Source organism: Eleutherodactylus coqui, chromosome 1, assembly GCF_035609145.1.
Source record: "Eleutherodactylus coqui strain aEleCoq1 chromosome 1, aEleCoq1.hap1, whole genome shotgun sequence".
NCBI lineage: Eukaryota > Metazoa > Chordata > Amphibia > Anura > Eleutherodactylidae > Eleutherodactylus > Eleutherodactylus coqui.
In genome coordinates, this window is record NC_089837.1 from 480,718,254 (window position 1) to 480,730,904 (window position 12,651).

General features: G+C 45.9%; 1 protein-coding gene across 1 annotated transcript in view; it reads right to left on the reverse strand.

The window, feature by feature from the left end:
* SPATS2 (spermatogenesis associated serine rich 2) overlaps positions 1–12,651 on the reverse strand; it is a 74,670-nt gene that overhangs the window by 47,551 nt on the left and 14,468 nt on the right. Inside the window, exon 2 of the mRNA XM_066585571.1 lies at positions 6,908–7,105. Within this exon, the coding sequence (XP_066441668.1) occupies positions 6,908–6,932 (25 nt within the window). The 5' untranslated portion in view covers positions 6,933–7,105. The remainder of the gene's footprint in view (positions 1–6,907; positions 7,106–12,651) is intronic.

Consider the following 12,651-nt stretch of genomic DNA (forward strand, 5'->3'; position numbering starts at 1 on the left):
ATCATCTCCGTGGGGAGTCCCCTCATTACTGAACACTGACTGCATTGTCATAGTGCCCAATGACAAGGGGACTCCCCGCGGGGATGAAGGATTCCCCTGCCACAGCTGTGGCACAGGAGCGCGCTGTTCCCCCATTGCTTTCATTGGGTTTTTTACAGTTGCACTTTATTACCAATGGGTTTTTTTGTACTTCCTTCCCACTTATGGCGGAGATACATGATATATTTTGTTGGTGTACGCTTTAATTATTTGATACATGTATGAAAAGAGATAGATACAGCCACATGCATATATAGATGGAGTATTCTTGGTATCTTGTTTAAGCTGTGGTTGATCTGTCCAGTGTAATTCCATTGTGGTTTTAGTGCTTTTTTTGTTGTAGCCTAAGGCTCTATGTGCACAAGAAGGTCGGTGAAAGGTCTGGACTGCAGACTCTTCTGTGAAGCCGTGCTGTTGTGATGGAGGTAGTATTGTGTTACTGAAATATGCAAGGCCTTCCCTGAAAGAGACGCTGTCTGGATTGGGGCATGTGTTCTAAAACCTCATACCAGAGAACGGTGTGCCGATAAGAGGCAGAGTCTGAATGGATTCCCCCCCCCCAAAAAAAATGTTCAAACTTTGAGTCATCTGACCACAAACCAGTTTGCAGTTTAGCCTCAGTCCATTTTAAATGCGCTTTTGCCCAGAGAAGAAGCTAACGTTTCTGGATAGTGTCGCTATATGGCTTCTTCTTTCATACAGCTGTACCTTACATGTTCACAATGATTCCTGGCAGTGTTCCTGAGCCCATGCAGTGATTTGCATTACAGAGTCATGCTTGCTGTTAATGCACTGCAGCCTGAGGGCCCGAAGATCCCAAACATCCAATGACTGTTGGCCTTGTTCTTTGTGCACATGAAGTTTTCCAGCTCCTCTTAATCTTTTGATACTACCGCGTTTCCCCGAAAATAAGACACCCCCTGAAATTTGCAGAAGTCCCAAATATAAGGCCCCCACCGATAGTAAGGCATAGTAAAGTGTGCAGGCAAGTCAAGAGGCCTGTCTCCTACCTCCAGATGTACAGGTAGATCTGCAGACAGTCTGCTGTCCCTGCTATGCTGTACGAGTGTGCTGCTGTGAGCTCCCCTTGCTGGCTGGAAAAGTCCATACTGTACGTTCTGTTCCTGCTGTACATGTCTGCTGGGATGAGCTCCCCCTGGTGGCCGGAAGCTGCAATACCATCCCTGCTTACAAGTGGTACAGGAACTTCTGTCTGCAGACAGGTACGTTACTTTACAGCCCTTATTTTTTTATGGCTCTGTGTGTAAGTCAGGCAACCTGTGTGTGATTCTTAACGCTGGGTTCTCACAGAGCGTATTTCCAGCAGAAATCTCGCAGTTTGGCCACAGCGATAAACAGCGAGATTTCCGCCGGGAAAGCGCTGCTTCAAAAAACACGGCACTCAGCTGCTTGTTTTGAAGCGACCTGGCTGCATGCTTTTCCGTTTCTGTGGTCGGTGAATCCGCACCACAACACCGGCTTCTCCCAGCTTTGCCGTGACAGATTTGCTGTCCCATGTGGACGAGATTTCTGAGAAATTTCGTCCACAAAGCTGGCCAATAGAGGGATTAGCGGCCACAGACGGATTTGCTGCGGCGAAATAGAAAGACACCCCCTGAAAATAAGACGTAGCGCATATTTGGGAGCAAAAATTAATATAAGACGCGTCTTATTTTCGGGGAAACAGGGTATGTATTGTAGATGGTGGGATATTCCAAGTATTTGCAATTTTACGTTTAAAAACAATTTTCTGAAATTGTATCTGAAAATTGTGGAACCGTTTTCACAGATTGGTGAACCTCTGACTCAGTCTCTTAAGGCTGGTTTCACATGAGCGCTAATCTCATACAAGCTTTATGTTTTGCGAGACTCAAAACCCATGGAATATAAACTCTCCATTCCATACACACGAGCCATGGTTCTCCCTTACAGCGATGCTGCGAGGAAAAAATAAAAATGTGCCATGCCCAATTTTTATGTTCCTCAAAACACATCGCCCATTGATTTCAGTGGGACTGTGAAATACACCTAACAGCCCTCGCATGCCGTGCAACGTGAGGGTTTTTATTGAAATCAATGGGAAACACTTGCGATCCTCTATCACACATGGAACTCATGCAAAATCTGAATTTCACAGAAGTGAGAAGTTTTGGGCTGAAAAAAAAATTGCATTGCATCAGCGGGTAAAACATGCGTTGACGAGGGCGATATCAGGCCCATGTGTAGTTAACGTCACGCGCTCTTTTTATACAATTAGGGTGACTACCCACTACAGTTTTTTTTCACAGCGAAATTCGCAGCGTTTTTTTTTTTCCTGCAGGGGTCATACGGGACTTGTAATGCTAAAATCACGATCGCGCAAAGTACCGCGAAATTGCGATTTTAACATTACAAGTCCCATAGACCCCTGCAGGAAAAAAAAAACACTGCGAATTCCACTGTGAAAAAAAAAAAAAAACTGTAGTGGGTAGTCACCCTTAGGAGGAAATGGACTCTCCAGCTGTTTTTCTTAACCTGCCCCAACTTTTGTCAGATGTGTTGTGGCCATCAATTTCTACTTTTTTTTTTTTTTTTTTTAAACACTCAACTGAAAAAAAAAACAAAAAAACTTGTGATTGACCATACTAACCCACAAGGATAAAACAATTTTTACTGCATCGTGTACATCATGAAAGTAAACGCTCGCCAAAAGTTATGCAGTTCCATTTTTTCCCCTCACTTGTTTAACAAACTTTATTATGCGCTGGAAAACTTTTAAAACAACAACAACTATTGAAAGTTACAACCGGTCTGGAAAAAGAAAAAAAAAAAAAAAATTAACCTCAAGCCCTCGTGTAAGTACCGTATGTAACTGGAAAGAGAATTCCAAAAAAAGCGCAACTTTTTTTTTTTTTTTTTAAGTGTGGAGGAAAAAAAGAAAAATGAGAAAATGAAGGGCTGCAGCAGGAAGGGGTTAACCATTTATTTGGGTCTCGTAAGCGGATGCTGCCTTACCACGTGTGACCACAAGATTCATATTCTCCAACACTGATTATAAGGTGAAAGAACAGCTTTCCAGCTTGGCACACACAGACATGTGGCGAGGAAGGTGTGCAGGATCAGTGCGGTGCTTCCCACAGCTAGTCACCCAGCGGCCGCTAACCCTGCACAAGCGATTAGCGCTGGATTTCCCTTGAGCTTCTTACAGCGATGGCACTTTGTGGTTTTTCTTTGTTACTTTAGATCTGCTCGCCGGTGACCGCGAGCTGGAAGCTTCATTTCTCCAGTTCCGCCACAGAGTTGGGATAACACCAACTGCTTCACAAGGGAACCAGGCGCCCAAAACCCGAAAGAGACCGCTATACATTTATACATCAACCCAGGAGCAAACCTGCATTCAGCCAGCTTCACACGAGCAGAGAATAGAACCCATTGATTTTAATGGGCTCATTCGCATTTCCGTATTTTTACACACGCATTGCGGTCGCATACAGTTATTTGCACACTAAAAGTCCCCAAAGAAGTCAATGGGGGGGGGGGAAATACGTGCGCAATATGCAAGGTAATGTGCAATCCATGGCATAATTGCGCAGGGGGAAAAAAAACAAAAAACACACATCTGGAGCTCATTAGCCATTTCAAATTGGCGTGACTTTGTTTGCTGCGCACAAATAAGCTGTTCGTTCAAAGAAAAAAAAGAAAAAGAAAAAAAAAAAAAAAAAATCGCTACACTCATGCACACACAAATATGCTTGCGCTCGAGTGAAGCCGACCTTAGGCTAAAATTTCACTATTGTCCGCGAATTCTGACACTTGATGGCAAGAATAGCGCAACGTGTTGCAATATTCTTGCTCTCAAGATGATCAAAACCTTGAAAAAAAAAAAAAAAAAATAAAGTTTTTTTAAGCTTATGGGCGATTCTCGATTTTAAATCCCAATTTGTTTTTGCTAAATCAACTGAAAAAAAAAGGCCTTCCTCTTTGCGGGATACATTGTATTGTTTAATGGCACCACTTTAGAAAACATATAATGTGTTGGATAACTCAAGTTTTTTGTTTTTTTTTTAATGAAAAAAATTAATTCTGCCATTGTCTTGTTATTTCACAGCGTTCACTCTGCAGTATAAATGATTGGTTATTATTCTCTGAATCTCTACAATTATGGCGATACCAAATTTATAGTTTTTTCTTCATGCGTTACTACTTTCCCACAAATAAGAAAGATGGAACAATACCTCTGCAGCGCCACCTACTGGATGGCAGAATTCCTGCAAGTCGTTGTCAGACCCTTTCTTTATACAACTCTTTATAATAATGATTGCGAATTGTAAGCTAACGCCAGAAAACCAAACACAGACAGCTGTATCGGGGTTTTGCCCCTCATCGGTGTGCAGCAAGTTTCTCGCTTGGCTAGTAAGAAGCCTGTAGATATGGGTCAAGAGGGATAACAACGTGTCTTAGGGGGAGCACAGGCCGATATACGCTACCATGTGATGCACGGGCTCCACGTATATGCCATCGGACAGGGGGAGACAGCTTACCTCTGCTAGTTGTCTCCCCCTTCCCTCCCACTCACTGGCTCACCTCTTCTTTCCTCCCCTCTGGCTGTTTGCAATTAGAGGGGGCGTAGCTAAGCGCCCACCCCTTGTCCGCACCCAGCAATGGGAGAGGGGGCTCCGCTCCCTCCCATTGCAAACAGCTGTAGGGGAGGAGAGAGGGGGGAGGGGAAGAGTTTAGCTGAACTTTCTCCCACCTCCCTTCTCCAACCGCTGTCATTGGCTCCCATAGGAGTCTATGGCAGCAGTCGTAGTTCGGCCAGGAAGATAGTTCTAGGACTATCTGACCTGCCCGGCCTGGCGCTTTAATGTCGCGGGAATACGCCTGTGTTATCTGATGCATTGGTATCCAATGCACCAGACGGTAGCGTATATTGGCCAGCCGTGAAAATGCCGGTAGATATACGCTCGTGTGAATAAGCCCTAAGGGACCATTCACACGTTGCCGATTTTCTGCAGATTTTGGTGCAGATCTGCAGCAGATTTCATGCTATGAATTGAATTCTAATTGAATGGGAAAAATCTACTGCAGATCTGCAGAAAAATCCACAGCAAATCAGCAACGTGTGAACGCACCGTAAGAGAAACAGAAAAGAAGAGACTAACGGGTAAAAGAGCACAACGATTGCATCACTGAACACTGGGAGAACATCACCTGGTCAGATGCATCCAACATCCCTGCAGAACAGCGTCAACACCTCGTGTAAACTATGAGGAATCCCCTCTGAAGGCCAGAGGACAGCTAACCTGCTCCCAGAGGGGAGCCTCTAATAACCTGGTCCCTCATTGTAGATTATCCATCCATCCGGCCCTTCGTTTGGTACCAGTTACACATAATTCTGGAGGCGCCGTCCGTTTAACGATTTACATTGTGGTAAGAACAAGAATGACTATAATGAATAATAAATGGCATTCATGCAAACGGTTATTTATCCTGCCTAGATAACTAGTTCAGTAGTTGCCAGCCAAGTTCCTAAACAATGTAAGCCTTCTGTGAGGGCACTGCATAGAAGAAACCCTGAAGTTAAATGTTCAAGTTTGTGCCAACTTCTGAAACTGTGCCTATCATTTAGCGCTTATTACACCATAGCATGAGATTAGTGCTTCCCAGGTGGAGCCTCCGTGAACTTGGACCGTGCTTCGGGAATCCTTGTTAGAGGACTACAGCAGAAACGGCATAATTGTTGGGGTTTTCCAGGGGATTCCAAAGAGAGCAGTGCTGGAAACTAGTGCAGTTAAAGGGGTTTTGTCATAAAAACAAACAAACACACACTTAGCTATTCCTCCCTCGTCAGTCTTCTTACTGCATCTTCTCTTGTCTCCTCCAGTCCTCGGGTCACTTCACCTCCAGCCGGCCAGATCCTCTTCTTCCTGTTATATAGCATCCATTAGCTGCATTCTCCTTCCAGCAGGTCAGCGTACGTTACGTCATTAGTGACAGAGCGTTCACAGCCTATCAGGGAGTGCCGATCTGTTGCCGAGACTGCGAATGCCCACTGTCTCACTTCAATAGTATATGAACACTCGTGGTGAGACATTACAAATGCGCAGTCTCGGAAATAGCTCGGCATTCCCTGCTAGGCAGTGAACGTTACATCACTAATGACGTAATCTACACGGACCTGCTGGAAGGAGAATGCAGAGAATGAATGCTCCACAACAGGAAGAAGAGGATGCAGCTGGCTTGCGGTGAGGTGACCCGGGGAACTGGAGGAGCCAGGAGAAGATCGGTGAGGTGAAGATCTGGTAAGAAGACTGCCTGGGGAGGAATACAGTAAGTTATTTTTTTCTAATGACCCCTTTAAACCAGGAGGCCTGGAGAAACAAAGCTTGCCACATCGCTTCTCTGACTACCTGATGCACGCGGTGTAGTAGCATGCACCATACTACACCTGCTTTAATGAACCGGCGCTGCCCAACTAGTCAGATCCTCATGTAGTGTCTTAGGCCACCAATGCATACTAAAGGCCTTCACGCGGGCGATTAAAAATCGGCTAAGAGTGCAGAACTATAAAACCAATGATTTTCAATGGTTTCCTTCACACAAGCGATGTTTTCAATCGTCCATCTACGGAGCCTTCTTGTTTATCGCATGGCATGAACCTGCGAGAGATGCAAAGCCTGAACTGACCCCAACGCAAGTGTGAAAGCAGTCTAAAGCTCTCCTGCTCAATAACCACATGTAGAATTCCGCTAGAATATTCCGGAATCATGATACCTCAAAAATGGAGGAGGAGCCCTTTACAAGAGACATAGCAGACATGAGGAATAGACCAGGATTTGTTTGTTGAAGGGGGGGAAAAATTTTTTAATGGAATACTCCAAAAACTCACCCTTATTGCTGTGCTTCCGAGACATCCTTGTTTGCACTAGTGAAGAAATCAGAAGCACAAAGAAGTTTCCTTGTTCTCACACTTCGCTCTGATGAGATGTCAGGACTGGTGGAAAGTCTGGGCCAGCAGCCAGAAAGGTGCATAAATGCTTCTTCACACTCGTCAGGCCAAGTTCTTCCTCGCACGTCTTTCTGGACACTGCAAAAAAAAAAAGAGGAGACATCAGTCTATTGGAGTCCTGAACAAGACGGCTACTTTGACTTCAGCCAGCAATACCAAAAGATTAAGAAGTTGAAGGAGCTGAAAAGAAACCTGAAGAGCAGAACATGACACTAGCGACCCATCAAGGTGCCACAGGCAGACACTCGCCCCACCAGAATGGAGCGCACAAGGTTATATTCCCATCTACCCTTGGAAATTAGATTGCCACCGTACATCTTACCAAAGACGCAATTATAGGTAAATGGGGTTAGACAGTTACCGCCTCAATTCTTCACCTGACGGACCCCGGCACAATGTGAAGGCGTCTGTCATACAGCTTTAGAACAGCAGCGAACACAATAACGCTGTCAGGTTTAACAAGAAACATGGCAATTTTTAAGACAAGCATTTTTGTTCCTTATGAGGAAAGGGACTTCTAACTACTAGAAAGGGATTTCCCAACATATTAACCCTTTCCAATCCATTGTCTGACGTCTAAAGACATTTTGATTGAAGCCTGTACAGCTCCGATGTCGGAAAACGTCCGGCAGGGTATTCCTTACTGTAGATTACTGGCCACTCTGTAGTCGGGGACCTCTCCAGCATGTCACATACAGCTGTATTGGCTCTAGCCAGCAGATGGCACCATTGTATAATGGCAGAAAGAGAAAGCCCCCTAGGAAATCCTGATTCCAAAATTGGATTGCAAAGGGTTAAGGAAATAGGAAAGAATAAAAGCTATTTTCCAGCCTCTCCAATCCAGCGCTGCCGACCCGGTCCCCACGACACAGGAAGCGATGGCGCTACACTCACTCACATGACTGCTGCAGACCATCGACTGCCTCAGCAATCATGCAAGTGATGAGCGGGACCACCACAAGGGGAATGGGAGGGTCAATAATGTAGAGAATGGCTATTTTTTATTTTCTTGTTACACAATTTTCCTTTTTGCACAATCCCTACTGTGGGACACTTTTTCTGTTATAGGTTAGAAAACACCTTTAAATTTTTAACAGGAATTTCTAAAAATGGCCATCTTGAAATTGAGAAGAGGGGCCCTAGAATCATGCAGACTGGCAGCTAGATCAGGAAAGCAGCAGCAGTATCCGGTAACATGACTTCCCCTCTCCGGTCCCTTAAATAACATTTTAAACTCCCAAACTTTTTTTGTAAAAATATCCATGGGAAATAAATATCCTTTAAAACAAATACGGTATTTTTCGGACTAAAAGACGCACTTTTCAGCAAAAACATGGGGGACGGAAAAACAAACAAACAAAAAAAAAAAAAAAACACAGACCCCCCCCCCCCCCCCCCCCCCCCACACCTTGCTAAAAAGTATGCCTGTATCTTTTGGTCTGATGTTACAAGGGTCTGGCATTGCCAGATCTCCCTGACTGCTTCTATAAAGATCAGTTAGATCCAATGCACACGGGTGGATTTTTGCTGCGGAATCCGCGGCGGGTGTCTGGCATGCCATGTAAAATGATTCTTCCATGCACACATGTGGAAATCACTTACGATTTCCACTCGTGGAGGAAGAAGCGCAGTATGCTCCATTTTCATGCAGGACTTGTACGGATGGCTTACATTGGCTGTCAAATGTCAGTTTTGAAATCACCGCACATCAACGTCATCGCTGGCGCAGCATTCTCTGTCCTGCACATGTGCGCCGGCTGGCACATCCATGGAACACAGGAGAAAATATCCGGACAGGTATGAGGGGGGGGGGGGGGGGTCACTGGCCGGCACCCGATCGGATTCCACATGCTGAATCCGACCTGGCCGTGTGCATTGGGCCTTACAGCGCAGAAGCGATACCTCTGCTGCATAGCTCTGGTCCGTGCGCCGCAGAGCATCACAGGCTCTGACCTCTGGAAAAAAAAAAAAAAAAGAAAACCTCAATTTAGCCATTTCTGCAGGGTATAATTTATTCCGTGGTCAGTACAATTACGACCAAATTTATTTCGTTTTTTTTTGCTTTTTTGCTATACTACTTTTTACAAGTTTCTCACCGTCTTCTGACTGCCATCATTTTTTAAGATTTTAAAAAAATCTTTTCGTTGATGGGGTTGTGTGAAGCTTGTTGCTTTTATTTGTACCATTTTGGAGCACATACAACTTTTTGGATTTTTTTTTTTTAGATATAATTTAATAAAAGCACAATTTTGGTGTATCTTTTTTGAGTGTATTCATCATGCAGGATAAGGCTGGGCTCACACGAGCTTGTCAGTATAGCATAATCAGCGTGCGGAATACTCTGCATCGATCTCCCATAGGCGGCCATGTTACCCCTCACACGAACTGTTTGTACGAAAAAAAAAAAAAAGAAAAAAAAGAAAAATCAAACAATCGCAGTGTTCTATCGTGGCACACACAGACGCCAAGAGAATCCATGGTGATGGGCATTGCTTAAACAGGAAGTATTCAGTCTGTGTATGTATAAACTAATGCAAACTAAAGCTACCCGTTTTTTGACAGTTTGCACCTTTTTTTCTCCCTCCCCTCCGAAAAAACGGAAGCCTTAATAATAGATGAAAGAACGCTGATGTGCACCCAGCTTGTGTTAGCCATGTTCACACTTGCGTTTGGAAGCCCTGTCGCAGATCGAGCACGAAATGCTGCCTGAAAAAGTCTAAAAGGACATAAAATGCTGGACAGCCGAACGGACACTGAATAGACCCCATTATAGTCAACGGGGTCTTTTCTGCCCTGTTCCGCCACAATGGAGCAGGTAAATGAAATCCCCCGTTCCAGAAATGGCGCCATTTAATTATGACCGTCGCTTTAGTAGTGAAAGAGTCAGTCTCCGTGTCTTGGAAGACTGGGAAGCATGTCAGTAAGTGATAAGGCAGATCTAGAAGATAAAGCGCAGGGAAGCCCCAGGAGGCGCCGCAGCAGCTCTGCCTCCACATCATCACAGCGCTGTTTACCACCAGATGAGAGAACAGCAGATTTCACAAAAATGCTGCTAAAACTTAGCAGAAATCTGCTACTTAAAGGATTTCACAAACCGCCACTGGAGATTTATCGGAGCTGTATTTTGCTCCGTGGCTTAAAACAACAAAGTCAACGTCTCGTGGTAACATCTGGCTAATTGGCTTTTGAGTAAAGCTGTCCCTAAACAAGCTATTTTCAGCTTGTTGATCGAGTGCTGGAAAAGAAGCTTGGCAGAAATATCCGCTGCGCCGTCCGTGCCATTGTAAACACTCACCCGCAGCGTGGGGCATGGCACCCAGGGAACAGCCTTCTTCTAGGTCTCCTTGGCACCTGACATGGCGCTTGCTGGCACTGCTCTGCTCTCAAGGAGCATGCACAGTAGCCAATGACTACTAGCCGACGACTAGACCCGAGGAGCAACTCACGTCGGACGCTGCCCAGCCACCCGTCCCTGTGTGGTTCCATCAACGGACAGTCGGCACATTGACCTGCGTTTGGATGTACTAATCCTCGTCCGTAAGGCCGGGCTCACACGAACTGCTCAGATTCCGCATAAGGATTTCTGCAGCGGATTATTCGTGAAAAGTAATTGTGAATGATTGTGGAACGCGAGCGTTTTTCCGTGCAGATGTATGCGTATTGTCCGCACGCAAGAAAGATCCCTGCAGCCGGCATTGCAGCTATACCATTTTCCACCGACGTTGCGAGCGCAGCCGTTGACTTCAATGGAGGCCGTCCAAGAGGAATCTGCGCTAAAACGGAGCATGCTGCGATTTTTTTCTTCTGCTTGCTGAATACGCAATTCGTACCCACAAGTGAACGAAAAATTGGGAATACACGTCTTTCAATGCCCACGGTTTACCGCAGATCTTCCGTGCGGACGGAGATTGTGGATTGCACAATTAAACTGCTTTCGCGTGAGACCACCCCACAGGCCAAAATAGGCGAGTATGCCGTCAGTAGAGATGAGCGAGCATACTCGCTAAGGACAATTACTCGAGCGAGCATTGTCCTTAGCGAGTATCTCCGCGCTCGGAAGGAAAGGTTCGGCTGCCGGCGCGGGTGAGAGGTGAGTTGCAGCGGTGAGCAGAGGGAGCGAGAACTCTCCCCTCCGTTCCTCGCCGCTCTCCCCCACAGCTCCCCGCCCGCCGCCGAATCTTTTCTTCCGAGCGGGCAGGTACTCGCTAAGCAACCTGGCGATGATGTGACCGCCGAGTGCTTTCTGTCCTATTGATGTCCCAGCTACAATTGCATCGCAGTCACACGGTACTTTCTGGTTGCTGCTGACGAGGACATTTGACTGCTGCAGCCAATCACAGGTCACAGAAGTGACCTTCCATAAACCGCGATTGGCTTTGGCAGTCACTTGTCCTGGTCAGCAGGAACCAGGAAGTATAGAGTGACCGAAGCAGTTTTAGGCAATTGGAAACCACTTTAACAAGTTTTTTGGCGAGGTTGCTGGGAATTGACCTCCCACTGATCCGATATTGACGACCTACCCCTAGGATGGGTCATCAATATTTTAGTCCAGAAAACCTTTATATTGCTATTCAAATATATTATGAGGAACTAGACTTTGACCCAGTCCTCCCGAAACCCCAGCAGGTCATGAATTGAGGATATCCTATAGAGAACACCTGTAGCAGTGTCTAAGACATCACGTGCGCAATACTGAGGAAATCTTGACGGGTGATTTTGAGGACCAGAGTTTAGGAATCACTTGACTAGATGATTAATTACAGTTTATGGGAAGGTTGTGAACTTTTTGGATGAACTAGTGTTTAGAGATGAGCGAACGTACTCGTTTAGGGCGATTTCGCAATCAAGCACCACTTTTTTCGAGTAACTGACTACTCAGGCGAAAAGATTCGGGGGCGTCGGGGGGCGGCGTGGTGGAGCCGGGGGTAGCAGTGAGGAACAGGGGGAGCTCTCTCCCCCCCCCCTCCCCTCTGCAACCCCCCGCTCACCCACGGCGTCCCCCGAATCTTTTCGCCCGAGTACTCAGTTACTCGAAAAAAGCGGTGCTCGATTGCGAAATCGCCCTAAACGAGTACGCTCGCTCATCTCTACTAGTGTTCCATATTGTGTGTATGGGCAGCCTAACAAATGAATGCAAAATCAGATTACATCCAGGATTTGTCTGAAGTTTGTAGCCATGAAGCAGCAGCTGCTTCAAGCCCAAAGGTCTGCATGGGGGCTGCATACACAAAACTGAAAGGATACTGTTAAAAGGGGCCGTCAGGAGCAGTTTTTTTTTTTTGGTTGGTAAAACTCAATTCCCCGTGCTGTAAAAGAACCAACCAGCATATACCCACCTCTGCCCGCTGCGCCCGTGCCGCCACTCTGACGTCACGTTTACAGGCTGCAGTCCTGCTGCAACCAAAAACATTGGCCGTAGCGTCAGCGACATTCTATAAACAGGCAGGACTGCAGCCTGGAAATATACACCGGAGAGGAGGACCGAGCAGTGGTGTGGAACAGAGCAGTGAGAGGAGAGTACATGCCTGTTAGTTATTTTACTGCATGGGAGAACGGGGTTTTACAGACACCACAACTCAAACAACCCCTTTAAGACTATTCCCAAATTTAAAGGACATGTACAT